General features: G+C 36.7%; 5 protein-coding genes across 7 annotated transcripts; 2 read left to right on the top strand and 3 right to left on the bottom strand.

The window, feature by feature from the left end:
• Nucleotides 1-45: 45 nt before the first annotated feature.
• Nucleotides 46-3,152, top strand: BI-1 (Bax Inhibitor-1). Its single transcript, XM_043414934.1, has 4 exons — nucleotides 46-450; nucleotides 1,034-1,335; nucleotides 2,013-2,338; nucleotides 2,506-3,152. Exons 1-4 carry the CDS (start codon nucleotides 404-406, stop codon nucleotides 2,542-2,544), a joined length of 714 nt encoding a protein of 237 aa, XP_043270869.1. The 5' UTR covers nucleotides 46-403; the 3' UTR covers nucleotides 2,545-3,152.
• On the bottom strand, nucleotides 3,090-10,654 carry LOC122408252 (RNA-binding protein cabeza-like). 3 transcript variants are annotated; one of them, XM_043414930.1, is made up of 8 exons: nucleotides 10,467-10,654; nucleotides 9,032-9,436; nucleotides 8,500-8,620; nucleotides 6,600-6,631; nucleotides 4,730-4,872; nucleotides 4,260-4,606; nucleotides 3,834-4,127; nucleotides 3,090-3,696 (listed from the first exon to the last, which is right to left on the bottom strand). In XM_043414930.1, the coding sequence occupies exons 1-8, from the start codon at nucleotides 10,477-10,479 to the stop codon at nucleotides 3,657-3,659; spliced, it is 1,395 nt and encodes a 464-aa protein (XP_043270865.1). In that variant the 5' UTR covers nucleotides 10,480-10,654; the 3' UTR covers nucleotides 3,090-3,656. The 3 variants fall into 3 exon arrangements, with proteins under 3 accessions (XP_043270865.1, XP_043270866.1, XP_043270867.1); XM_043414931.1 differs by having other exon boundaries at nucleotides 6,600-6,628; XM_043414932.1 differs by lacking the exons at nucleotides 6,600-6,631; nucleotides 10,467-10,654 and having other exon boundaries at nucleotides 9,032-9,261.
• Nucleotides 10,655-11,060: 406 nt separating this feature from the next.
• Nucleotides 11,061-13,920, bottom strand: MED19 (mediator complex subunit 19). Its single transcript, XM_043413857.1, has 4 exons — nucleotides 13,270-13,920; nucleotides 12,909-13,065; nucleotides 12,602-12,701; nucleotides 11,061-12,267 (listed from the first exon to the last, which is right to left on the bottom strand). Exons 1-4 carry the CDS (start codon nucleotides 13,454-13,456, stop codon nucleotides 11,983-11,985), a joined length of 729 nt encoding a protein of 242 aa, XP_043269792.1. The 5' UTR covers nucleotides 13,457-13,920; the 3' UTR covers nucleotides 11,061-11,982.
• Nucleotides 13,921-14,262: 342 nt separating this feature from the next.
• On the top strand, nucleotides 14,263-27,958 carry Pi3K92E (phosphatidylinositol 3-kinase 92E). The gene is made up of 10 exons (XM_043413855.1): nucleotides 14,263-15,071; nucleotides 15,161-15,619; nucleotides 19,821-20,255; nucleotides 20,485-20,915; nucleotides 21,009-21,299; nucleotides 21,375-21,653; nucleotides 21,737-22,006; nucleotides 22,320-22,634; nucleotides 23,066-23,528; nucleotides 24,090-27,958. The coding sequence occupies exons 1-10, from the start codon at nucleotides 14,928-14,930 to the stop codon at nucleotides 24,219-24,221; spliced, it is 3,219 nt and encodes a 1,072-aa protein (XP_043269790.1). The 5' UTR covers nucleotides 14,263-14,927; the 3' UTR covers nucleotides 24,222-27,958.
• Spindly (spindle apparatus coiled-coil protein 1 spindly) lies at nucleotides 16,486-19,385 on the bottom strand. Its single transcript, XM_043413856.1, has 6 exons — nucleotides 18,885-19,385; nucleotides 18,430-18,727; nucleotides 18,206-18,326; nucleotides 17,711-18,023; nucleotides 17,452-17,608; nucleotides 16,486-17,370 (listed from the first exon to the last, which is right to left on the bottom strand). Exons 1-6 carry the CDS (start codon nucleotides 19,151-19,153, stop codon nucleotides 16,570-16,572), a joined length of 1,959 nt encoding a protein of 652 aa, XP_043269791.1. The 5' UTR covers nucleotides 19,154-19,385; the 3' UTR covers nucleotides 16,486-16,569.
• Nucleotides 27,959-27,996: the final 38 nt, after the last annotated feature.

Genomic DNA, 27,996 nt, shown 5'->3' with positions numbered 1-27,996 from the left:
GGATCGGTATATTTCCTTTTTTCTCTCTTTCTCTCTCGCTTTGATGCACACACACACGCATACACGCATACACAAAATTATGCGCGCACACCTATACTGTTCGACATTGCGTGGATATCTTTGTTTCGTGAAAGCCTGACGACTCCGGCGACTTTGAAGTGGTCTCGGCCAATAGGAAGCTACGAGTGAAATTTACGCACAGAAGATATCACTGACGTGTCCCCAAAAAGTATTCACTTAAAACCATTCACCGAATATTTCTGTATCACACACTCGGTTTGTAGAGAAAATTCTATACGCAGCAGTTTTGTTAGCGAGCACCTGACGTGTTCTTCGAGATACGAAGCAGAGGCAAATATTAGTTGAAAAAAAGAAGGAAAATTGACGAAATAAGGATATTATCATGGCACCAACGATAAATTCATTCGTGAATTCTTTTACCAACAGATTGTGAGTATCCAGAAAGGACATTTTCATTTTTTTTCTGTATATTTTCGTGAATTTATAGATAGAATTTTTTTGTTTACCTTGAGAACCTTCGAGAATCGTGAATTATCACTTTGCTGAAACTCGATTGGCACCAGTTACTTATCTTTTCGTACCAGTTCCAAAGTACGCGTTCTCAACGCTACTTTCCTTTTAATATTCATGTCAACCTCCCTTGTATGATGTAACTTTGTCAATTATACTATCGTTCATTAGCTTCCACGTACGTGGACGATGGAAATTCAAATTCTTTCCAATCGCGAGCTGGAGGAAAATGATTTTTTTTTTTTTTCCATTTTAAAGCTTGGACGTTGCGTTACGCCGCGTCTTGGAAAGACTCTCGATGATGTTTTTTTGGTTGTCTACAGATAAAAAACCTCGTTCTCTATGACTAAGCATTTTCACTTTTTTCGCATGATTTTATCGTACCGTAGCATACCAATAGGTCAAAATATCAGTTGCTTGAATTCCGTGGAGAAAGGTGTATTATCAAAAGTTCCTAGAATGTGTAACTGATTTGCATTTTTCATGTTTTTTTGTCACTCAGGGAAGCCCCCGTCAGACAACACCTGAAAAATGTCTACGGATGCCTTTCAATGTCGGCAGTCTCCGCCGCTACTGGAGCTTATGTCCATCTTTATACGGAAATACAAAAAGCTGGCTTCATGACCGCTCTCGGTGGTCTTGGTCTCTTAATGGCTCTCTTATTCACTCCTGATAATGGCAAAAATCAAAAATTGCGACTGGGCTATCTCCTTGGCTTTGCATTTCTATCCGGACTTGGTTTGGGCCCATTGCTGGAAATTGTCATTAGCATTGATCCTAGCATCATTGTAACGGGACTTATTGGTAAATATTATTTCATATTCATTTGAAAAAAAGTAATTAATGCTAAATGTTTTGATATTTTATTGATCTTGTTAATTGAACAATTTCAACTTTAGAATATGATTTTGTAGAATATTTCAAAATATTGTTTGCAAAAATTGCAAGACTACTTTCACTAAAACATTTCTTCAATGTAAAAGGTTGTGGAATATCTCAAAAATTTCTTAAGATGTATGTTCTAAAATTTCATACTGTGTTCTATCATTTCAAAAATTATGGGCAATCCTACAAACCATGATGAGAAAAATGATTCCATTATCGTAAAGAAATATTGTAGAAAAGAGAATGCAGAACTCATCATCTGAAACAATCTCTAATCTCACTCTCGAAAGTTATAACTCGATCAATTTATATAGGAATTTGTGATGGGGCACGTTTTCAAACTGATCTTATGATAGTTTTCACAGTTAATAAACTTTGTGAACAAGAATTACCACGATTTGACTGATATTTAGGGTACGATTAAAAGTATTTGCTGTGAAAATTTGAAAATTGTGGGGATTTCCCATTACATTATAATGCCATTGATGATGAGCCAGTTTTCTTGTCATTTACATTTGAAAAGTCAGCTATCTCTGTACGACCAATCGCACTATCAAGATGTTGAAATATGAAACATCGAATAAATAATGTTACAGGAACATGCGTCGTTTTCGTGTCGTTCAGCATATCCGCGTTACTAGCAGCACGTGGGCAATGGCTCTACATTGGTGGAACTTTGATAAGTCTCTCGAACATGACGGTTCTTCTCCTCCTTGCGAACCTATTTTTGCGGTCATCGTTCGTCTACCATTTGGAATTATATCTTGGACTTGTCCTCATGTGTGGTTTCATAATCTACGATACTCAATTGATCGTTGAAAAGTTCCGTATGGGCAACAAGGACTTCATTGCCCACTCGGTTTTGCTGTTCGTTGACTTTTTCAGGATGTTCAGTTACATCATCGAAATTCTGACTGTCAAGGTAATTTGCAACAGAAAAAATATCCGAAATTATCAAAAAAAACTTATGGAAAACTGCATGAATTGTTTCGTTATTCAACTTTTGTTGTTTTTGAAAATCAAAAATGATTATTCCACTCTAAGAATTAAATGCAATTTCTAATGGCTATGAAACTTGATTTGTTGCAGGAACAGCAAAGGCAGAAAAATCGCAAACGCTCCGATTAAACGAGTGCGAACGAGAATGAAAGAGAGAGAGAGAGAGCGCGCGAGAGAGAGAGAGAGAGAGAAAGAACGAGAGCAAAAGGATGAGTGAGCCCTATGCAAAATTGCGCGGGTGCTGTAATTACAGCATTCAAAGTAAATCCATAATAATATTAAACTAGAGGTCTTCATCTATCCTACTTATATAATGATAATATATGTATACATATACTCATATATACGTATATATCTATTCTGATTCACGATAATAAGAGAAAAAAAGATTAACCATGAACATATATTTACTACAATAAAATGAAAATAAAAAAAGAGGAGAATCGTTGGATACGAAATAGAATAGTTAAGCTCATTTCACTTTTCATTTGGGAGTGTCAGCGAACTTTCGAGTAAATAAAGTAGAATGTGGTACCATGTATTTATAATATCGTGATGTTTGCGTCAAACATCCTAGTTTCTACTTATTTTTCTTTGTCAAAGTTCGAACTTTTCTTCTCGCTTTTTCTTTATCTATTTTTCCTGTCTTCAATCAAACACCAAACATTGCGATATCATTTTACCGAGAAATTTATTGTACTATTTTTTCACAATCAATAAACTAAATTCCCCAGTCATACATACGTTCGAAAAATTCATTCACAATCTTTTCCTTATTACTGTTGCCATCGGACAATTGCTCCTCCGTCATCAAGCTTTAATAAAAAAAAAGAAAAAAAAAAACAATAGTTGAGTTTACGCTTTCGACTTTAAAATAAGTGGATAATAGTGGGAAATGTTTTCGAAGGATTATACTTGATGATCATTTAGCTTTACAAAGACCTGCATTATTGTTTCAGAGTTTTGAGGATTTTTTTTGTTTATTTCATTTTCTCCTCCGTTATTATTCACGTGGTCACCATAATTTTTTTTTCTTTCGTTGCAAATATGAAAATTGCAAGGGTCACAAAGAAAATAATATAATTACTATGATAATGGCGATATGGAAGGGTTTTACAAATGCGAATCTCTGCATTATGAAAACATGTACATGCACTGCGGGGCTTCGTGGTCAAAAATCGTATTGTAGTAAAAACACGACTCATTTTTCATTCGTCATGACGTTCATTCATAAGCTTGGGTTAGTATGGTCTTTGGCGGTCTCTGTCGCGATCACCCCGTCTGAAACATAAAGTTTACTCATTAAGTTTATCAACTTGAAGAAAAAGGTTGATAAAGGATTTCGACATCGGATGATCGAAGAAATCCAAATAAATTGAGAACGAAGAGAAAAATCACGAAATTACGATTTTACTTACCCTCCGCCTCCTCTCATCGCTCCTCCTCCTCTTCCTCCGCGACCACCGCCTCTGTCTCCACCGCGGAAACCACCACCCCCACCTCCACGTCCGCCTCTGTCGCCTCCGCGACCACCCCTGTCACCACGGAATCCACCGCCACGTCCGCCACCACCACCGCCGCCGCGACCTCCGCCGCCTCGTCCACCCCCACCACCACCACCGCCTCCTGCACCTTCGGGTTTCGAGCTTTTGCACAAGTTGCACTCGTCACGCCACGCAAAGTTCGTATTTCCGCAATCGGGATTGGGACACCTGCGACATCAAAATAAACAATTGTTTATCGAAATATCTTTTACGGGCGTTTTTAATAATTAAAACATTGAAAGATTTCAAGTTTTTACAACTGTTCACAAATGTAGCGAGATTTATTCACATGGTTTTTACCTCCAGTCTCCGCCACGGCCACCACCGTCCCGACGATCATCACCACCGCCGCGATCCTCGCGATCACCGCCTCCTCCACGGCCACCAAAACCGCCTCGGCCACGTCCACCTCCGCCACCGCCACCTCCACGACCTCCGCCACCTCCACGTCCACCCTGCCAATTGCTTTTGTGCTGAGCCATTTGGACCTTTATCGTGTAACCCTTGAAGTCTTTTCCATCGAACCAATCAATCGCAGAACGCGCCGCGTTCTGATCGTCGTACGTAACTGTCGCTTCACCCTTTGGTTTTCCGCTGTTCTTGTCTTTGTACATCCACACTTTGGGTTTTCCTGTACGTTTGTCATTCTGTACGAGTGATAGAAAATTCGAAAATTATTGAAAATCGAGTGTTCATGTTCGTGAATTTTTGTTGTTTTTTTTTTTCAAATAGAATTGAATAGACCGTATTCGAGCCAAGAATTTACTCACTTTTATAATACCGATTGCACCAAAATGTTCGCAAATCTCTTCTTCGGAGACAGTTGGATCCATGCCGGACACGAAAATCGTATCTTCTTGAACGACCATTCCATCATTGCCCCCTCCTCCTCCGTTCCGGTCACCGAAGCCCCCTGCAACACAACTCAAATGAGCACATATTTCCTGCAAAATTGAGCCCTAACCAGAGTTTACCATCGCCTTATCTAAGCTTCTTTCATTCAACTTTGTCCTAAGTCTAATTTCGAAAGAACAGAACCTCAACAATGAAAAGTAAACTATGAGTGTTTAGTCGATCGACGAGTAAGATCGTTTTGTAGAAATTTTTTAAAATTTTAGTGAATCATTTTGTGAAAGTTTTTCTTCCCAATATATTACTGGAAATTCCTAAATATCTAAGCTGACCCTTCAAAAATCTTTGTCGTTTGTCTCGTATCATGAGTATGTTATGAGATTCTTTTCGTTCCCTTTTACCACCTTTCGTTTGTTTTATTATCCAGTGGATATTTGATTATTTTATTATTCATCTTTTGTTCATTTTAATGCGATTTCAGCAACATCATAAGAACCTCTTTAAAACATCGTACTTTTATTAGATTTATAGAACCCTGATGATGGACCAAGCGTTTGTTTCGTCGTTCACACGAACGATTCATAACGGTCATACCATTTTTCCACATGTCATCCAGAATGACAATTTTTCTTGCACATTTTCCTTTCGCTTATCGTCTACTTATAATCGTAAACGTGATCTCGTGAAAATGGCACAATGACGAACACTTATGCCTTCGATACCCAATTTCTGAAGATCCCTCATAAACACGTCACAGAATTAAAATATACATAATATATATACATTTGAGTAATATATTACGAAGCATTAAGTTTCTCCTTGTGTGGATGATTAATTTATCATCGACTTATTTGAACAACCCACGTCGTTTTAAACGCTTACTTTCATACGTTCTCATAAATTCGTTTTTTTTCTTATTCCATTGCTAGACACTCTGTACCAGTTGTAATACCCCTAATCATACGTGGAGAACACAAACTTGCGATATAGCATACAAAAGGGCTGGCAATTGTTTTTCTATCGTTCGGTTTTTTTGGTCATCCTCCATTTTATCAGTTTCCCTGTGTTTAGATATTTTTTCACATCATCATTTTATTTTTCTCATGTGCTGTCTCTAGGAGGGAATTCCCATGGAGCATTATACAAAAGTCAATATTTGTTTTTAGTATTATTGGTGAACACAAATTAAGCTCCTTCTCGAAGTTACGCACAGCTGAATTGAAGTAACATTCATCACACAACGATGCTTTTCCAATAATCAGTTTCAGTGACTGCAAGAAAAATTCTCAACCCAGTTGAAACGTTCTTTTGATTTTCATTGTGGAGGACGAAAGTAAAGCTGCAGCATCGAATTTGGACAGGTTGAGTTTACAAATAAAGATTGAAAAATAAAAAAGAGAAATATGTTAATCAGTTGACAGTTGTCGCAGGAATTCCCCCTCTTGATTGCATAATTTTGCACTAAAAATTGTGAAGGTCCTAACGATTCGATAATAATGAAAAAGCTTTATTTTAAACCTTGAATTGGTTGTTAAAAAAATGTTTCAAACATCCCCACGCTCTATTGAAATACTGAGAATTCTAAATTCGCTGAAGAATACTGAAAGACCGTTGAATTCCCGTGTTCACTTATGTTTCATTTGTCATTGAGTTGTTTCTGGCCCCTACTGGAATTTTTCGATGAACAGCCCTCTCATATAATATAAGTAACCAAGTATTTAAAGTCGTAATAATTAGAGTGAATGCGTGAATAGCACCAGACTAGTACAGACAGTCTGGTGCATTTACCTTTGTTATAACCACCTCGGCCACCGCCACTGCTAAAACACAGAAGCAGATATACCAATGAGACGACTCATGGACAGAGACTGATCGATCGATCGATGCGTGGCGATTCAAACGATGTTCTTGCCACCCCATTTTTTTCTTCTTGATGCCACCTACTATCTAAATGTCTTTTTTGCTGTTGTCATATTTGTATATGCGTGTGAAACATTGTTTTTTTTTCCTTTATAAAATGTACGTCATATTTACAGCACTCGGGGGATTTCGTCGTTACAGGATTCGTTAACGTCAGTCGTACGAGTCGATTACATGCGGGAACAATATTAATAATAATGCTTGAATACGGTCTGTCGGTCACCGAAAGTACGATGTTTCTGTTTGTTTGTTTGTTTGTTTTTTTGTTTTTTTTTTTTCAAGGTTTCCATTGGGAAAAAGCACGAAGGTACAGCGCATTTCGCGTTGGAAGTAGATATACAATTACTTGATCACACCATAAATACTAAATGCTCATTACGCGAAGCGAATAGAGATATGACTAGATTACGTATATGATTGATGTCTTGTTTTCTTCATTTTACTGATATTTTACGGAAACCGTAACTTTTTTGGCCAATTGTATTTTTTCGAGTGGAATTGCTATGAAAATTAGACTATTTCAGTCCACTCTGTATTTAATACCTGAAAATATTCAGTAACATAATAAACGTTAGTCAGTTTTCAAGATTAGTTGCAAACGATTTTTTTCCAAAACGGTGAAAATCCTTGTTTTGTTCTTCTCGGCTCAAAATAGTTTCGTTTTTTGTAAAATATTGTATGCACCATATCATCACATAATAGAGCGAAAATTGTTCAACGATTGGATCTTGAGATTGAAAATAAAAGAAAATTTGGAGATAGCGTCAAGTGCATCAACCTGATATTCGACTCTCGTTGCTCATCTTTGCAAATATTTTTGATGTATGAATTTACAGATTTAATAAAAAGTCGTAAAATCATATGATTAAGTATAAAATCAAATGAACATGCACATCTTCTATGGATTCATCTCTCTGCATCTGACATTGGAATAAAAAATTGAATGAACAGTATAATAGAGAAAGAGAGAGAAAGAGAAATAGAGGAGGAATGCTAGAAAGCTTTTTGGAAGCTGTTTTGAGTGAATATAAAGCCATGAAATAATAGAATATCGTGAGATGGCTCGTTCGCGAGCGTGATTCTGGATGATCGTCATATCGTAACGAGAACACGGTGAAAAGCAGATTACTAGTTGACAAAAGAGTCTGCTTTCGCCACAAAACGATCGTGCCTCCTCGAAGAGCGAGAGACTACGTCGTAACTGTTCATTTTTCGTAACTCCTGGATGATCTCGACATTTATAAATATATATATTAACAATTGCACAACGTCAATACGTGCTACGTACTCTATTTAAACCGTTTTCACGTAATTTGTCGTATACAACCTGTGAGGTGTTTTTTCTTACTCTCTTTGCGGTTTCATAAACCTTTTACCTTTCTCGTATGATTTTTTGCTTTTGTTTTTGTTTGTTCTAAAACCAGTAATACCTGTGCGTTAAACCTGTAGGCACACTTGAAACACATTAACGCGCCCAGGGGGCATGATGAACCATTTTTGTTGTAGGTGGATAATACTTTGTTTTTGTTTTTGTTTTTTTTTTATACTTGCACTATTTTAATACCTTTAATACCGAATGTTGTTCATTTTCGGGTCTATTTACCTTTTTTGTTTTTGTGTCGTGGTATGTTTTCCCGAATGAAATTTGAAAATGTTTCCCAGGGTACTTGCCCCTGAATTGTTCGAATTGAGTCTGTCGTGTGTGGGAGTGTTTTTTTCTTCATCTTTCACAAATCTATCGAGGTATTATGAAAAAAAGAAAACTTACTTGTAACCGCCGCCACCTCCGCTTCCGCCACTTGAACGATCGTTGTAACCACCCCGATCGTTGTATCTGCTGCCACCTCCTCCTCCTCCGCCGCCTCCACCCCCGCCGCCGCTGCTATGATCTATAAATACGATATTTCGAATTACAACGAGAATCGATAGTTTTTACAGTCCTTCATCAATTCATCCGTTTCAAGAGATCTGCTTTTCTACCAATTTCGAATGGGCGTGTGAAATGGAAATTTTTAAATGAGATTTACATATTTTCATTACATTGACACAATTGTTTTATAATCTTTAATGGGTACGTTTAGACTCTTGTTTTGTAACCGGCAATCCGAAAGTATACTCAGGCTTTATTCACTTTTTAACAATGTTTTATCTGTGCATCAATTCACAGTGGTTTTCACAGGCTTTCATTGTTAGGCTGTTTTTTTTTCAATTAGGAAATTTCATCAGAAAATATAGAGGGTTTTATTGAAAGTATTGGAACGAGCAAATGAAATGTGTGTAAGAATAGTAAATGCACGAACTTCCTCCATATCCGCCGCCTGAACCACCTCGATTGTATCCTCCACCTCCGCCTCCGCCCTGACCACCCCCGCCTGAGTTTCCACCGCCATACCCTCCGCCTCCATAGTTACTATTGCCACTATTTCCAGAATTACTAACGCCGCCGCCACTGCCGTAACTGCCCTGATTGTAGCTAGGCTGGCTAGACTGAGTTTGTCCATAATCTTGTCCTCCACTGCCAGCGTTGTAACTGGCTGCATTGTAATTTCCATATCCACCGCCCGCACTCGGCGGTGGTTGACTATACTGATTGTAATTCGCGGCTCCCGCTGAAGGAGGAGGATAAGAAGTATCTTGTCCTCCACTTGTTGGCGGCGGGGGTTGACTATACTGATTATATCCCTGCTGCTGATAATTTGCGTACTCTGTAAATCCAATATGTCAAATTTTCATTACCGTTGTTAAGTTATTCGCTATTGATTGGTTGTTCTATTCAATCGTGCAATGGAAAACTGAAATGATTGTAGTTTGAATTTGCTGTTCACAAATCCATACACCTTGATACAAGCTTTTGCATATTGGTTTCATGACTTTTGGTGAGCCGCAGAAAAAATTTAATCTTTATTAACTGAAAACTGAGTCTCGGTGTTGATTTTATTGTTTATTTGAATAAAGCTAAAAAGTTTTTCTATGGACGCCAAAGCATTGAAAAAGTAATAAAACAATGAAAAATAAAATTGAGGTTCGTGTATCACAGTAGCTGAAAAACTCTTAAGGAAATTCTGCATAAATTGTAGTAAATAAAAGATTAATAAATTTCTTTCCTCTCCATTGTAACATTGATTATCAAGAACTCATCAAATTGAAAATCAAGTCTCATGTCATTCGAACTCGTTTTGCATTTTTTTTTTTTGTTAGCAAAATTTCTCATAAATCCGAATTCTCATCTGGACCTATATCTATTTCGTTTAGCCAAATGATTCTATTTATCAAAATTTATCAACGCTATCTATGTTGGAGGTTTAGCATAGGGATAAAAATGAAGTGAGAACACTGCACGTATTATTCGGGAAAAAATCAACAAGCGAGGGTGAATTATCGATCGAATTCTGTGTTTTGTTCTCCGAGACGCCGAAAATCCCTACTATATACGTAGCGTCATATTTTATTGAAGGGAGAGGGGAGAAACCCGCGATTAGAATTTTCGGTGCTTTGAACGAGAGTAATTATGAAAAAAGGTACAAAGTACTATTTTTTCTGGAGTTTGGAATGTGATGCATGGTTAGAAGGCAGAATTGGAGTAAAAAATTTCGAAGCGTTTCTAATAACACGAAATATACGGAGACAGCATCGAGCTTCCCGGTATATCGCCATTGAGTAGCAATAGAAATATATATGCGTTAGACCGAAGGGTATAGCATTGGATTGTTTAGAATAGTATATTACTGGACTTACGATTATCTGCCATTGTTAGGCCGTTCACTAAAAGCCCACTAACTTCACAAAAAAGAGCCGTGCAATGGCGGGAACTTCGGATATCAGCGTGATGGATTTCAAGTAGTACGTTACGATTTTATTCACGAACAAATTTTTTTTTCACTCGAAACACGGTCGGAGTACCGACCGGAAATGAAGCTTTCCAGCTCGTGACGCGCCGGACGTAACGTGCTGCTCTCTCTCGGACGAAACGTCACGAAAATTCGACAGCAGCGACACTATAGCAACGACGTCCATACTATTTCAAATTTAAATTTAGATTTCTATTATGAAATCAAAAGAAAAATTGACCATATTTTGAATGGCAATTGATGAGAAAAAATTACGCCATTGATTACATTTGGTCACCACTTCTATTTTGGTTATATAAAAAACAAAAATGATTCTAAAATGAGTACTCGAGTCTGAGGGGTCCGAAACGAAAATAAAGTAAATTGCATAAATTAGTAAAAAAATAAATTAATTGCTTCTTCGTCTAGTCTTTTGGGGGTGTCATAAACTTGGCGTAATTTTAGACAGACTAGGAAATGGGTGATTAATAACGATATTTCATCTATTAAAGTATTGTTTTATTTTTCCTTATGAATATTCGCGTTATAAATACTCATAATTGCTTACGTATTACCCCGACATGACATCGCTCAACAACACGCGTCGACATCATTATTTCATGTCACTAATCCGGTGTGAACTTTTGTGCCTTTACAATTGTCATTCACTTGTTTTTATTTTATTTTATTTCTTTCTTTCTCTCTCCCGCCCGCTCTTGCTTATCATGACATTTCTAATATTTACACGAGTGAGCAGAATCTTTGGAATAGAGAAGATCCGCGCAATGATCGTCGAAGTTTTCGATAGAAAAAAAAATAAAAAGAACAAGGAGCAACGGCACACGTATACGTATGCACTACATACATCAATGTGACCTTGGAAATTGTCCAAGCTTAGGAATATAATTCTATATCTTACACGGTTGATATTGTACAAGCTCAAATACCCAATCCGAAATAATTCGTGTGGATTTCATTGAGACAAGAAAAAAAAATGAACTAATAACACGTCGCATTCGAATATTGCCACAAACTTTCTGGACCAGCTTTCGTAAGTATCGATCGATTGTTAAATTCGAGATTGCACGTTCAGATACGTAGATCACTTGAAATATCTTCGATTTCGTATTGATCGTTGATCTTCGAAACGTTTCAACTATTTTCTCCAATCAGAATCTCCGCTACATCCAAGAAAATGTCGTTCAGCTCAGTTACAAAGGAGACTTAAAGAAATAAGAATTGACAGATCAATTGTTCTTGCCATCGAACTTCAAATTTCTCGTTAAGGCGAAATTCTCACAGAGGATCCCCAGCGTGAATCTGTCGGGAAAACAAAATGATGTATTCAATAGATTGATCGCTGTGGAATTCTGCGACCGTGACAAATTTTCGATTCAGTTTGACAACTCCGAGAGAATCGTCGATCACGAGTTCGAATGCTGCGAAGGCGTCAATCCACCGGTGTGCTCTGGACTGTGCTTCTGCTTTTTTCTCTTTTTCTCCTTCTTCCTTTTCTTTCTCGCCTCTTTCTCCTCGTCGTGTCGCTTCTGCTTCTTGTGTTTCTTCTCGTGCGTGTCTTGCCCACTTATATCTGTTGCTGCTATTTCTTGACCCAACGGCACTTCTCCTGGTTTGTGCTTGTGCTTCTTGTGTTTGTTCTTGTGTTTTCTCTGAGGCGCCTGGTTCACATAACGATATTGTTCCGGTAGCTGAAATGAAAATATTCTGAATATATTCTTATTACGATTAATAGCCACATGAGGGTTTTTATTTATTAACATTCAACGCGTAATTGGAAAATCTATTTCCATTCTTTCAGGTCGAACAATTTTAGAAATTACTATGATCTTTGCTTTATTTGATTTTCATATTTCTGTAACTTTGGACAAAATTTCATGATTCCGGTGAACCAAAACTTTAGTAAGTTACTTTGAGTTTAATGCTATGAAACCCTGTTTTTTTTTGAGTTGATTAGTTTACAAAAATTCAATGAGATTGAAAGCTGATTTTTAAAGATTGTTTAAGGTTGCAATTGTTACTTACCGGGCCAGGATGTAATCGAAAACCAGCCAATTGAACACTGGTTAAAGGAAGGAGTTCTTTGCCACCTATAGGTGGTTTTTCAATCACTGATCTCAACGAGCTGGAAAAAGCAGGTTCAAGATAAAGAATATGAAACAACCTTTTTTTTATCGAAAACATCTTTTATGTCAATAATTGCCAATCACATGATAGATAGCATTGAAATTGAAATTGATTAAATATTTTCTTATGTATCAGAAATTAAAAAAAAAAATCAAACACTCAATTTCAACGTTAAAACTTTTAAAAAAGTTGATGAGTTTTATACCTGTTGTCCTGATGACCCGGTGTATCGATAATTCCTGGCAAATTTGGCAGGAACGAGGATAATTGTTCTTTCAATTTTTTTCCACTGAACTTACTGTAGGAATGTTCGAGGCCATAATAGGCCATCAAATTTGTAGCCCCTGTTAATTCACTTTCCCCTGGAAACCCCAAAACAGAAGGATTTCAAATTTTTTGCGTAAACATGTGTATCGATGTACTACGATACTAGTTCTTAAAGGAACAGAGTCAATGGATGGGGAAAAATGATGAAAAAATGAAATGATGCTTCAAGTTGGATAGATTTGTTATCGGTAGAAATTTGATTATTTGTTGTGGAATAGAAAAATGTATGCAAGTCTTACCAGGGGGCTCCTTCATCAAGTAGAAGGGCCCACTGTGGACGATGGAGGGGTTTTTTCCGAGGGAAATCGTCGTTTTGAGTGTCCCGGTCGAGTCCTGACGTGAAACTACGGGGGAACGAGCTCCCCTCGGTGATGACTTGGGTGAGTATTGTTCCACTTTACTACGAAACTGATCGCCCATCATCATCCTCCAGGCTTTACTTCATCGCACCCTTTCCACCAACGCGTACACTAATTTTACCAGCTTTTTTAGTCACTGTTTTATTACTAATTCGAAAGGATTTTTTATCCTTTGAGTATGTTGTTTCACAAATTTAGGAAAAACAGAGAGAAAGAAGGAGCAAAAGATAACCGCGAATGAAAGAACGTAATGAGATACTGGAGAGAAGTGTGTACTGTGTACAGCGGTGTGATGCTGTCTCGGCTCTACCTCCCCTTCTTCTTCTTCTTCTTCTTCTATCGCGCTAGACTCCCGGCAACCGGGTACGTGAGTCTAGCCCGTCTAGCCTGATCACTGGATTATTCGCTTCGGCCACGGTCTTCGGCCAAGGGCACGCCGCCAAAGGTCTCTACCACCCCTGTATAGTTGGTGTTTTTTTACAGAGTGCAAGCATGTCGAAGCGCTCAAAAAGACGAGCTTCAGACGAGCAATGAATTTGTTTGATGAACGGAGTCGTTAATGGTTTTCTTGACGCGGCGCTGTCTGCGTAACGGTAGCATTAGGAAGATGATTTGGATCTTCCTTTTCACTCTGTCGATCTGTATTTTCGCCGATTTTTGTTGCATTACATTTTTTGTTTAGAGGTGAAAATGTGAGCAAGAATATTTTGTAAATGAACAAGCGTTATAAACGATTGTCTCAATATGAAAGCAGAAAAAAACATGCAAACAATTTTCACGACAGTCGATGATGTTGGGAATGATTGTAAAAGTCGGTAAAAGGTAAAAGCCATTGACCCTCTTTCCATTACCACACGGGGCACTGCAATAGAATTCCACGAATTCGAATAATATGCTGTTGAACAAAACCAAAACCAACAAAACTGTTGGGGAAGGAAACAAAAATAATGGCTGACTCGTGTTGTTATTGCGTTGAGTCAATCATGTTTTTCCGCGTTTCATTGAACCCGTGACGTTTCACAGTACTGATTCAATCGTACCGTTGACGTAGTTTAATTTTTTTCCGTTTTCGTCTCCTCGTTTATGGAATTCTTCTTCGGAGATCTAAGATATTCGTCGAATTCTCCGCACACGATTCACAACCCGATTGCGTTAGTGTACGTGTTTGTGTTCAAGTTCGTGCTCGTTGGCCGATTTAGTGGAAAAATCTGTATCCTCGAAAAAACTCACAATACACACCGGGTGATAAACGTATTAAAAACAACAATAAACAAATTGTTTCTTCACTTACGGTTACTATTCATTTTCACTCCGAGCGTGAGAATTTCGCAATGGATGTTGATTATGATAATCGGGATGATAACGACAATGACAATTTATCGTTACGCGATCATCTAGATACTTCGTCCACTGAAATGAACTGTTGAACCGTCAAAAATTTTTTGCGTCGTGAATCCGAAAAATTAACGTTTTATGCTTTTTTTGTATTTTTGTAAGGTTACTCTGATTCTCATTGGAGAATTTCAGTATTTATCATCATGGTTCATATACCTAGCACGTATACGTACAATTTTTGGGCAATTACGCCCACTGAAGTAGTAGAATTGACATGCCTCATGCCAAATGGGGTTGTCATACCTTTTGAGACCAATCGCAATACATCTCTGGCCGAAATCAAAGAGGTGCAAAAGAATAACTTTAAATATTCATTATTTTCTTATTATTTTTTACAATACCAAATCAAAACTTGAATCTCCTACTTTCATTTAAGGATCTTTGGGACGAAGCAAGCAAATATCCGTTGCATGGTACTCTCCGAGATGCTCCATCCTACGTCTTTTCCTGCATTAATTCAAATGCAGAAGCTGAAGAGCTCAGAGATGAGAGCAGGCGTCTCTGTGACATAAAGCCCTTTTGCTCAGTCCTCAAAGTTATCGAACGAGAGGGTGTCAAAGGGGACAGGAATTTAGATTCTCAAATTGGTGTTCTCATCGGCAAGGGTCTACATGAATTTGTTACTCTCAAAAACTCTGAAGTTAATGACTTCAGATGGAAAATGAGAGTTCTCGGGGATGATATCTCTCTCAACAGACAGAAGCAACTTTGGGTGGAACGAGTTCATTATCAATATCCACCTAGATTAGCTCCTACACCTGCTATACCTAAAAATATTGAACATCGACTTAAGGATGGCAATTTCGTTCTTGTTACCAAATTCGAAAATACAGAGGTAATATAACACATGTCAAGTATAATGTGCATGTTACTTTAAAAAAACTATGTAGTTTATATCACTGCATTATTTGACAATAATTTTCATAAACTATTTTTTCGCTGAGGAAAACAGTCAAACTTTTTCTCTACTTTATCAATCTATGTTTGATAAAATGTTGACAAAAAAATTTCACCAATTTCCATTGACTAGATCTGCAAAATTACAATTATTGATTGTTGATTTATGAAAAAGAATAGTGAAAACATTGGGATATTGTTCCAAAAGGGATACTTCGATTTAAACACCCAGCTTTTGCATATGCAGAGAGGGAGTTAAACGAGATGTGCAAGCCATCATGACTATCTCGGAATTACCAACGGTCCTCAAAATAATCACTCTCTGTATCTGTATACATAAACTGTAGTACTTTTTTCTCTGGTCGCGTCTGTCGCTAGTCGACTACTGCAGAGCAAAAATGATGATTGAAATCGTAAAACTCATTTGTTGCGATTGAGACTTAGAGTGTGATCTTGTTTTAACTCGCTCTCTACGTATGCAAAAGCTGGGTATTTAAATCGAAGAGGGCCTTTTAGAACTGCAGTCAAACATTGCTGAATATACATACCTAATAAGTTGATGAATTTGGTAATGAAACTGGAGTTTGCAAAATTGGAGTCTAACGAAATGAACAGAAAAAAAACATTTGTAGTTTTTCAGTATTTTATTTTACGAATCATTTGTGAAGGTTGGAAATCTACTAATTAAAAATTGGAAGTAGTTTTTTTCGTTCATTTCGTTGAATTGTAACGTTGTAAACTTCAGCGTCATATTTGGTGAAGGAAACTGGAAAAACTACTGGTCCTTGTTGAATACTCCAAGTCTTATTTTTAAAAAATATAAAAATATAATTTATTCCGCCAGGAAAGTATCAATAATTCTTTACAAACTTAATTCATTCATAATTTTCATTTTTTTGACTTATTGCTAGAGATAAATACTATCGGGTATTTTGGAGCAGAAGTTTGTTTTTTCAACGTTTTGTTCGGTGGATCGACAGTTTCGGGTGCAAATCTCAAGGCTTTTCTTTCCTTTCCGTGGTTTTCTTTGTCCAAGACAGTTGAATTGGCATTTACACTAACTGTGCTCAGTATTGATTTTAAAACAGGCTCTACAATTGTAACATCTGAATCGAAACTTTTCTCATAATTCTGAGCTGTATAAGTGTCTGCAGATTGTTCGATTGTTTCTGTAAGTTCCATAGAATCGTCCATCCGTTGACAATCTGATCCTGCTTCTTTCTGGATTGATCCGAACGGTTGCAAATTGTTGCAAATTTCTGTTTCTTCCATGGACAATGTACTGTCGTTATTCGACAATGTTAGGCTTTCAACAGTTTCATTTACTTTACTCAAATTTGATGGACAAGAATCTTTCGTCTCGGAGATTGATTTTGATGTTATGAACGAAGCATCAGCTTGGATAGTTTCGCTCATAAATAAAGTTTCATCGAGAATTTTGTTGACACTGCTTAAATCTGACTTTAGGTCCTTCAATGAGGTAGTTTTTTTTGGTATTTCCATCAAAGTCTCCAGAGTCACAATAGTTTCGTTCACAACCGTTGGGTTACCTAGAGTACTTTCGTTCATGAAAGTTGCGTAAGATTCATCATTTTTATTGTTTGAATGTTTTTTTATCGCCTCTAATATTTCGGCGTTCGAACACTCGGGATCGGACTCCAGACGATCCTTTATCGAAACCAGTTCCGCCTGAGAAAGTAGCGAAAAAATGGATTTTAGAAGGGGAATTTATTTTTCTATGAACCAGTGAAATGTTTTCTTCGAACGTACTTCACTAGACATTGCTCTGTATCGCCAATATCTCAATTGTTTTCCCATTTTGTGTTTGTGCTCTTCATCCAGGAGAGCTTTGATCGAGTCGTTCTCGAGTTTCGTGCTTAATTCTTCAATTTTCTTGCACTTGGCATCGATCAAAGATTGCAAAAAGCTGTAAATTGTTTAACAATAAATGGTTAAAAACGATAAAATACTCAATTCTGCACTGACGGAACGTTGGAGTTTTTATTCTCATATTTTGAACGATACTAACGTAAAATTGTTTTCCTGTGATTGATGACCTTTTGTATTTTGCTTATTTTTCTTTTGTTCATCCTTGAGACGCGATTCCAGTTCTCCAATTCGAGCTCTGTACTTTTCCACGAGACTTGCATCCTGTTGAATCTTTTCTACTGTATCATCTTCCCATTTTCGTAATAGCAAGGATATTTCAGCTTTTAATGATTTTATTTCTGCTTCTTTCGCTTTGTACGAACGTTTAGCTTCGAGATAACTACTCCGCATCGAGTTCATTTGACCCAATGTCATTTTACGACGATCTTCGACTTCAGCAAACAAAGAATTTCCTGAAAAGGAAAAATTTGTTTGACATTCATTTTATTGAAGATTTTATCAGATTAAAGTCTGAAATAGAAGATTTTTTCATTAACATTAGTGCAAACGGAATATTGACACTTTGAAAAAACAAAACGAAAAATCTTTACTTTTGCCTTTGATAATATATTATAGAACAGAATATTTTTTGCACCTTTGGATTTGTTCGTGGCTGGAGCAGCTTTCAATGTTTCTAACTCCATTCTACATTCGAATAATTCTTCTCGCATTGATTCTGATGCTTCATTTTTTTCCACCAGTTGTTTTTTAGTTGACTGTAATCAAATATTTTAAAGGATGGAAAAAAACAAAATTTTTCAATTGCCATATTCGTATTGTTGAACTTAAAAAATTCTTGCTCATTTATTTTTTACGTACTGCAAGAATCTCCTTCAGTATGGTAGATTCTCTTTCCATAAATTGTATTGTTTCCTCATGTTGTTTTCTAATACCGTCCGCTTGAGTCAGAAGCTCGCTTAACTCTTCAATTTGCGATTTCAACAGATCAGAATTATCAACGAAAGTGGTGGAACATTGAGTCTGGTTGGAAACTGACAATTTCTCATCGTTTATTCTTATTGTTTCGCGCAAAGCTTTGTTTTCTTCAATCTTCTTCATTAATTCAGCTTCGGATTCTGCAAGTTTATCTTGCAGTTCTTTTTCCAGCTTCATTTGTCTATTTGAGAAAAAACATTGAAAATTATTGACCAGCTAACATTCTTATATATAAAAATTTTAATTTATTTGACATAGTATTTATTAACATTTAATATTTGACATTATGAGGCATTAGGAAATTTAGTTCCAATTTATTATTAATATCGTTAACGTACTTTTCTTCCATTTCGTGAATTTTTTGGTTGTTTTGAGCCTTCTGCATTTCCAAAGATTGCTCCAAAGTTTTATGATATTCAGTGAGTTCAGTTTCCATGTTTTGACTGATTTCCAGTTTCCGATGAAGTTCATGCAAATCTTGCTTGTATCGTTCATTCTCGCTAGAAAGTTTTAAAATTTGATTCTTTAAATAACTGATGCCTTCGATCGATTCGTCCTCCGCTGTTAGAGTTTCGTCCTCGCATTGAACGATCAAGTCGGAGATCATATTGAGGTTATTTATTTTTTCTCGTTCACGGAAATGATTTAATTTTCTTTTTTTTCAATACAACTTTTTTACACACGACTTTCGAGATAAGGAATCAGTTGAAAAATTTTACTTTATTTCATTTATTTGTGAGCAATCTGGCACGTTTATAGCAAAATTGAAAAAAACACTTGTAACCGTCATTCGAATCGGTTTTTCGTTGTTTTGTCTCATTCAAACACGGACTCTGTTGGTAAAGATAAAATCTGTATTATCGCCGCTGGCAATTAGGTTTAAGAGTATATATATATATGGATCGATCAACTAACCTCACTGGGAATTTTCGAAATTGAAATTCTCTGACACAGTTTGAACGATTAAAAAAAGGCTCTGTCAGCCTATGCAGAACGATGGCAAAAATCGACTGACAGAGCCTTTTTTAATCAATTAAACTGTGTCAAAGAATTTCGATTTTGAAATTTGCAGCTATCTCTCTCGCACTTACGGTTGCGATATACCGACTGATCCATCTTCTTAAAGGCAGAAAATACAAATTGAAAAAATTTCATTGTGTTAATAGACCAAGAAATAATAAAAAATGTAGGAACTGAAATTGTATGTGAATGTGATTTTATGTCAAATTCGTTCTGCAATTCGATAATATTTGTCATTTTTGTTCAATTCACAGACTACGTTCACCTTTCAAATATCTCATGACACAACGCCGCATCAATTATTGGTCCTAATCCTGAACAAAAGAGCAAATACGTTAATGTCAAAAGGAGAAAAACCAAAAGATTTTATACTGAAAGTTTGTGGTCAAGAGGAATTTCTCATTGGCGAATATCCGCTGATACAATTTAGCTACATACAAGACTGTCTAGCAAGAGATATGACTCCGACATTGGTAACAATGAGCATAGACAGCGTCGTAGTTGACACCGAGAGTACATTTGACAATTTAGAACTGGACACCTTGAAGCGAGCCAGACCATCGTTCTCAACGTTAACATTGAGAAAGAAAGGCAAACACATATCAGCATGGAAAATTGAAGATTTGTTCGTTTTCAATGTCAATGGGATTTCAAGACTCAATTGCGACGCTGCACATCGAACTGTTGAGGTATACATAACAATAAAAAAATAGTAATTTTACAAAATTTACTTTGATTCAAAACTAAAAAAAATAAACAAAATTTCCAGGATGCATGATGATAACTTTATTTTTAAAAGATACTTTCATCTATTTTACATATACAATATTAGATATGACCTTTTATGATTAAATTTTTTTAAAAAATAAAATTGAAACTGTACTTCTTTCATTCATTCGATTTTATCATAAATTTTAGATCGGGTTACAAGCCGGTCTCTTTCATGGAGGCAAATCGCTGTGCGAGAGTAAGAAAACCAAAGAAACGATAGTGAACCCAGATGGTAGTTGTGAGTGGGAAGAAACATTGAGATTCGACATAAAAGTATGCGACATACCAAGAATGGCACGTTTGTGTTTTGTACTCTATGAAATAAGCAAAACCGCCAAAGGCCTAAAAAGTCGAAGACTTCTGAAGGATTCGAAACAGGAATACTTTATAAATCCTTTGTGTTGGGCAAACACAACGATATACGACTTTAAATCACAGCTGAAAACTGGTGCAATGACTCTTTACACGTGGACGTACGCCGAAGATATGCAGAATGAGGATTTGTTGCATTCTTTGGGTACAGTTGTTTCGAATCCTCATATAGATCGTGCTGCAGCGTTGATGCTCACGTTTCCAAAGTAAGAATTGTTAGCTACTCGTAAAAATACGCAAGGCTCCATTGTAAATGAAAAACAGATGATCAATTGCGTTTTGAATTATCTTTTTCCCAGCTACGGAAAAGACAAATCAGTGCTGTATCCCTCGCCAGAAAAAGTAATCGAATACGCGACGAAGCTCAGCGAATCCTCGGAGGAGCGTATGATCGAAGAGGAACCAAATTTAGAGTCTGAGACTAATAAAATACAATTCGATTCACTGAGAGCTCTCGCCGATAGAGATCCGCTTCACGAACTTCACGAGCAGGAGAAGAAAACTATATGGGCTTTGAGGCGTCACTGTCTTCACGAGATACCAGAATTACTGTCGAAACTTCTCCATTGCGTCGAGTGGAACGATCACAGGTTAATCCTTTTCCACTTCTCTTCAGATTCAAAGTTCATGTGAGCTAATGGGTTTTGGATTTTTTCGTGACTCAGGGAAGTTGCCGAAGCCACAGCTCTGGTGCATCAATGGCCGAAATTACCGGTTGAAAGAGCGCTCGAGTTGCTGGATTACGCTTACGCCGATCAAACTGTCCGAAGTTTCGCCGTGCGATGTCTCATTGACGTGACCGACGACGACCTTAGTTTGTATCTCCTGCAGTTGGTACAAGCGTTGAAACACGAAAATTATCTGTCCTGTGATTTGACGGAATTTTTGTTGCGACGAGCTCTCAATAATCAGAGGATAGGACACTTTTTGTTCTGGCATCTCAGGTATTTTCCTTCTATCGAATTTATTCGAGGAGTCAAATTCTCAACGGAGCTTGCATTTTTGACAATTTTTTCATTCTTTACAGATCCGAAATGCACGTCGGCGCCGTTTCCGTGCGTTTTGGCCTCATTCTCGAAGCCTATTGTCGCGGTAGCCAACAACACATGCGCGTTCTTTTCAAGCAAATGGAATGCTTGGATAAGCTCAGAATTGCATCGGAAATGGTCAAATCACGAAAAGATCGTAAAGCCGCTCTACAGGTTTTTCATGACTATATACAAGAGCCACATTGTCAGGAGGCTCTCTCGAACGTACTCAATCCGTTAGATCCAAGCTTTCGATGGAAGCACGTTAAGTAGGTTTAGAGAAAAAACCTAATTACCAGACTGAAAAACTTCTATTTTGCATTTTAATAAAATTTTTTCCGTTTCCTTTACTTTTCGTCATGAAATGTTCATTGGACGATACATGAATAAAGTTTATCATCGCCCAAGAGGAACATTTAATGCTAAAGAGAATATATATTCAGAAAAAGTATAGTCTCGGCGAGCCTCGGGCCAGCCGACGACAGAGCTGTTGATTTTATTATCAACTGTGAAATTAAGATAAATTGATTGAAAAGTTTTAATTCGGTGTATTGAAAATAATAGTGGCATTTGCAATTATAGAATCGAAAAATGTCGCGTTATGGACAGCAAAATGCGACCTCTCTGGATGGTGTTCGAGAATGACGACACATTCGGCGACGATATTTACCTCATTCTCAAACATGGAGATGACTTGAGACAGGATATGTTAACTCTACAGATGTTGAGAATTATGGACAAATTGTGGAAACGAGAAGGTCTCGATTTACGCATGAATCCGTATCGCTGCATATCCACTGAAAATCGAGTTGGAATGATTGAAGTTGTACTCAATGCTGAAACCATAGCCAACATACAGAAAGAAAAAGGAATGTTTTCTGCTACTGCAGCATTTAGGTACAACAAATAATGGCATTTATCTTTTTATTATGAAAACTTTTATTATTGGCTAGAAAATCTTCACAAATGGCCTAGAAACTACAAAAAAATTAGCCCGGTTAAAAACTCTATCAATAAATGAATCTCAATCTTAATTATTCTTAAAAACTCATTCCATATTCTAACGAAAGTTCCTCGACTCATAATCGAATAATTTTTGTGGTTTTGCTACACGTATCAAATTTTTTGGACAGTCTATTTAGTGAAAAGTGTTTTTCTAATCCAACTGGTTATGTTTTCCTGTCAAATTTATTACTCCAACCGAAACGATTATGGGATGAAATGATTGCATAAATTTTTTGGCGTATAATGATTTTATTGAAATTAATTATTGTACGATCCTTTTTAGTCGATGAGTTTGATGAAATTGTATTTTTTTTTGTTTTCAGACGAGGATCGTTGCTAGCTTGGTTGAAAGATCACAATCACACCGAGTCGGCTTTAAACAAAGCAATCCAAGAATTTACTCTGAGCTGTGCTGGTTACTGTGTAGCGACGTACGTTCTCGGAATCGCAGATCGTCATTCTGACAACATAATGGTTAAAAAGACGGGTCAACTGTTCCACGTTGATTTTGGTCACATACTCGGCCACTTTAAAGAGAAATTTGGGTTCCGACGTGAACGAGTACCTTTCGTGCTGACCAATGATTTTGTTCACGTCATTAATAAAGGTCAAACGAAAAAGGGTCAAGCCGTGGAATTTCAACGTTTCCAAAATTATTGCGAACAAGCTTTTCTCGTCTTAAGACGTCACGGTGGTCTTATTCTTTCCCTCTTTGCGATGATGATATCAACAGGATTGCCAGAACTGTCTTCAGAAAAGGATCTCAATTATTTGAGAGATACTTTGGTAAGTTTTCCTTGGAGAATCTACTCTTTTGTAGAATATTCCGCCATAACGATTATAAATATGATCTCATACTGGAGACTGAATCCGGAGTAATAAAGTTCCAAAACGTTTTTGATCCCCCTCCCCTCCCCCCCCCCCCCCGAGTGATTATTTTATCGATTTGGAGGAATTATATTCTGTCACCTTATATACAACCAAAACGATTAGAGATGAAGGCTTCCATGGAGGCCAGTATATCGTTCGATCAACTCTTACGACTGATCGATCGAAGCTAAAATAATTTTGTTGCTGTCTTATTTAAAGGAAGTTTTTCAATTCATTAATTGGTACTATATGTTTTTGCCTAATTTGGAACCGTTTCGGGAGTATTGACGATGAAAGATCGGACGCTTCCCAATTTTAATGAAAATTCATTAAGGCCTGCCAAAAAACACCACGAACCTTTTTAACGTGGATCATGAATTCAAGCTTAAAATTGTACAATGCAAAATTATCAATTGTTCGATCATTTAGCAATAATTGTTTTATAGCAATTGATTTTGTTTTCCATTCCGTTAAAAGGTTCTCGAGATGTCGGAGAGCGAGGCGCAAAAACATTTCAAAAGTAAATTCGACGAGGCTCTCTGCAATTCGTGGAAGACTTCGTTGAATTGGGCCTCACATAATATGGCGAAAAACAACAAAACGACGTAAATGTAAGTCGGCGATTTGTATCGCAGTGATTCGCAGGGGGATAAAGACTGCACGTGCTCAAAAGTAAGATGAGAAAAAATCACACTGATTAGATAGTTTGAAAAATTAAATAAAACAAACGAAACGATTACTCGCGTCGTGTATAGCTGGAAATCGACTGAAATTTATTATCGGCAAGTGCATCGTGTTTGTGTGATTTTGTATTGGCTGTTACGAAAGGTGTCGAAAGAAAAAGTACACGAACAATCATAAATGAGAGTGTGCGATGCAACGTTGATGAATTACTCAAATGCCAAAAGCTGCGATATCTTCGAGTTGAACCAAACGAACAAGCACGATCTAAGCACGATCGTTCAAATGAAATTACTGCGGTGATAACACGAAGAACAAATGTGCTTTTCCTCTATCAGTTATCAACGCTCGGCGGCGAATCTTGCTTTTTTCATTTTTCCATTATTGACGTTGTAGACGTTTTATATGAACGTTCTCATTCGACGTTTTAATTGAAAAAAAATTCAGCTGCGTTCAAAACGTCGTTACTGTCGGTTTCCGCAGTAACATTTATTCCAGGCAATTTTCAATCAAGATTACAACAACTGTTCACAGAATTTTTTTTCATCGGTCGTAATGAACTAGACTTTTACGAATAATCTTCGAGAATATTTCGCCTCTTTACAATTGGTATTTTGAAGTTGCGTAAAACGAATCAAGTTTCTGAATATTTCGAAGCTTTTTTTGTGAAAAGACTGAATGTTACATCCGCGAACTCTCTGCTCAAGTAATCAATGAATACATTTATTGCTTTTATTCCTGGCAATCGGTACACAACTGTCGAAACTCTGTTGAATTGAAATTTGGCCCTGGTGCGAAACATTCTCAACCCATTGTCGCGTACATTGAATAATTTTCAGATCGCAATGTGATATCCCAAAGCAATACGTATAATTCGCACGACGATGTATGGAATTCCGATCGTTGCCCTCTTAATCTTCTGTTTCTATTTCTGTCGAACGACGGTAAGAAGGAAAGCAGCCAAGGAGGCAAATTACAATGCGCGTTGAATGAATGCACAGACCCAGTAAGCTTTCCCGATTCACCGCGAAACCGTATTCGAATTATACGTCATTAAGAATTCGCTGCTGGCGACGATGATGAAAAAAAAATACAAAAATTGCACATGGAGTAAATTAGATTAAGTTCAAAAAATCAAGAACTCTCAAAGTAGCTTTGAATAATGTTGAAAAAAAAATGATTCTTTTTTCTCGTTCAGAGTTATACGATTGAAAAAATGCAAAAAAGCGAGGGCGGAATTGAAAACGGGGCAACTAAAAGGACGCTGATATTAGTTACCGTTTGAAAAGTTTTCATCAGTCGAACAAATCGTTTGATTTAAGCCCGTCAAAATTTCGACGAGCACATGTCTCATAGATGTTATACATCGAGCTTTGTAAATTCGCTTGTAAAATAATTGGAAGTTAGATTTGTTTGAGGAGGCGCAGTACAATGAGAAGCGGATTATAGGCAAGTCAGGCCGTATACCCAAAACGACGTAGATAGTGCCAATAATGGAATAGTTATTATTCACGATATCGATTGAAAATTCATTCTAGAAGATGAGGATTGATTGGGGAAAAATTTTGGAAGCCCGTAGAGCTTATATTTTTCAGAGACTGTATAACGCGTATCTTGTAACGTGCAAATTCGTTGTTGTCAACGAATTTTTCAAGCTTATACTTGTTTTTTTTTTTCTTTCTTTTCGTCAATCATTTTATTTCTTTCCTCATTACCGTGGCGTATCTGCAATCTTGACCCATTAATCCTAACATTGGTAATACGATCGCACGTACAATTATACAATCTTGAAACCTAAGTTTGAAATTAGATTGCGAGAAGACGTCGAAGATAATAAACGAATGAAGGAAATTAATATACTTTGAAACATTTGTGCAAGACCTGGAGAGAATCGTATTATTTGCGTTATTGGCTAATTCGAATTTCCTGCGCGTATCGTGCAACATTTATTGGCTGGTGATATTAAAAAAAAAAAAAAAAAAAAAAAAAAAAAAACGCGAAACAATCAATTTCTTGAAAATTAGAATTAATTTATAGAACAAAAATGTCTTTATCTAAATTCTCTAAATAAAATTGATCAAAAAGTCCGATAAATACATTCTTCGCAGAACTTCAACTCGAATGACTGAAGAAATTTTGAGGGAAATGCTCGAGCCTGCGATTCCCAAGTTTTTGCAACAAAAAATAGTTCAATTCAAATATTATAATAATGAAAAATTAGTGTAATACGATTATAAAAAAGGTGATCCGAACGGTGAATGCGTGTTTAGGATTGTACGATCCATGATAATAGGAAGAAAGTAATGGAAACGATTACTTTCGATGTGGAGTTGTTGAGTTCGTTGAAAAAAAAAAAGAAAATAAGACTCGAAAAAAATGTATTAAAAAAGCTTAGCTCTTCGTTGTCACCGAAGCGTCTTTCATCGAATTATGATCGGTTGTGATGGACAAAATAAGTCTTTTCGTGATTTTATATAGGCCGATTTATTTGTTTTTCTTTCATTCTCTCTCTTGGTATGCGTTATGAAAAAATAAATCGTGCTAAACGATGTATCGAATAAAACATAATCGACAATGAAGAGCTTTGCGAGTGAAGAATTTTCGTAAGTTTTCGTCGCAATGCAATGAAACTCAATGCAATTATTAAGATTATTACGCTACTGCTATTTTTACTCGCTGTAATTCTTTCTCTGTTCTCTTTTTTTCATTTCTTTTTTTAATTAATATATATCAATTACCATAAATTATAACGAATATAAGGATCATCGTTATAACCATTATTATAACTATATTTCTGCCACGCCACGAAAAATCTCTTATCACCGTAATTATAAAGACACGTAACTTTATATTAAAAACAACAACAAAAGTATACAATTAGATTTAAAGTGATTTTAAAGAAAACGTGCGAATAAGCCAGTGCTGGTTCTCGACGTTCACGATCGACTCTCCTCTCTCACTATTTTCCATTTTCTTATCGAGCTGCACACAATCGTAAACTTAATGAGAGTCTCTGACTCGTCGTATCTGGTGAATGAAAAATCAAATTGCAAAAAGACGAAATGTAACGGACACAAAACGTTGAACCATACGATCGACCAAGTCTCTGTATCATAACGAAAAGATGAAAAGTGCAAACGACTTATTTGTGCAAAGTACAAATTCCAAAATAGAATTCGAATTTTGACCTTCTCGCGAGTCATGCGTCGTATCATTCTTTCGGTCTTTTTTATCTCGTCCAAACGAGCGGGCTGTGTTCAAGCAGTGATGAGAAAACTAATAGTTCGAATATCTAAGCTCGGTACGTTTATTCGCAAAAGTATTCGTGTGGAGAATGAAAATATTTGGTGTCTGGTTGAAGAGCGGGCGCGAGAGAGGTCGAAAGGGTTTGGATTTCTCTCTCGCTCTCATTCTCTTTGGATGTTGTACACGCCCAAAGAGAACCTTCGTTATTGATTAATTATAACAATAAAAGTAATAATAACGATAATAATTAACTTGGCATATTTTCAGCTCCCTCGATACTCTCTCTCTTTCCCTGTAAATATAAACATCTTTTAGCCCTTAAAAATACCAAATCAATTGTATTTCAAGGTTATTTATGAAACCGACTGTAAGAAAGATAACGAAACAATAAAACGAATGAAAAACGTTTGAAAATCGAAGTATCCTGAGTGCAAACTCGATTCGAATCGATCATTTT

This window comes from Venturia canescens, chromosome 3 (assembly GCF_019457755.1).
Source record: "Venturia canescens isolate UGA chromosome 3, ASM1945775v1, whole genome shotgun sequence".
Classification (NCBI taxonomy): Eukaryota; Metazoa; Arthropoda; class Insecta; order Hymenoptera; family Ichneumonidae; genus Venturia; species Venturia canescens.
The sequence above is the reverse complement of the archived record's forward strand: the minus strand, read 5'-3'. Positions and strand labels throughout refer to the sequence as shown.

Coding starts and splice junctions, on each gene's coding strand:
- LOC122408252 (XM_043414930.1), bottom strand. Junction 4,873..6,599: donor CCGAGGTGGTTATAACAAAG/GTAAATGCACCA, acceptor GTTGTGTTGCAG/GGGGCTTCGGTGACCGGAAC. Junction 3,697..3,833: donor GCGATGAGAGGAGGCGGAGG/GTAAGTAAAATC, acceptor TTTATGTTTCAG/ACGGGGTGATCGCGACAGAG.
- Pi3K92E (XM_043413855.1), top strand. CDS start 14,928: ATGGTTCATATACCTAGCACGTATACGTACAATTTTTGGGCAATTACG. Junction 21,300..21,374: donor GTCGAGTGGAACGATCACAG/GTTAATCCTTTT, acceptor TTCGTGACTCAG/GGAAGTTGCCGAAGCCACAG. Junction 22,007..22,319: donor TTTCGATGGAAGCACGTTAA/GTAGGTTTAGAG, acceptor TTGCAATTATAG/AATCGAAAAATGTCGCGTTA.
- BI-1 (XM_043414934.1), top strand. CDS start 404: ATGGCACCAACGATAAATTCATTCGTGAATTCTTTTACCAACAGATT. Junction 451..1,033: donor AATTCTTTTACCAACAGATT/GTGAGTATCCAG, acceptor TTTGTCACTCAG/GGAAGCCCCCGTCAGACAAC. Junction 2,339..2,505: donor TCGAAATTCTGACTGTCAAG/GTAATTTGCAAC, acceptor GATTTGTTGCAG/GAACAGCAAAGGCAGAAAAA.
- Spindly (XM_043413856.1), bottom strand. CDS start 19,153: ATGATCTCCGACTTGATCGTTCAATGCGAGGACGAAACTCTAACAGCG. Junction 17,609..17,710: donor TCACAGGAAAACAATTTTAC/GTTAGTATCGTT, acceptor AACAATTTACAG/CTTTTTGCAATCTTTGATCG. Junction 17,371..17,451: donor ACAGAGCAATGTCTAGTGAA/GTACGTTCGAAG, acceptor CTACTTTCTCAG/GCGGAACTGGTTTCGATAAA.
- MED19 (XM_043413857.1), bottom strand. CDS start 13,456: ATGATGATGGGCGATCAGTTTCGTAGTAAAGTGGAACAATACTCACCC. Junction 13,066..13,269: donor CTTGATGAAGGAGCCCCCTG/GTAAGACTTGCA, acceptor TGGGGTTTCCAG/GGGAAAGTGAATTAACAGGG. Junction 12,702..12,908: donor CCGGGTCATCAGGACAACAG/GTATAAAACTCA, acceptor TGCTTTTTCCAG/CTCGTTGAGATCAGTGATTG.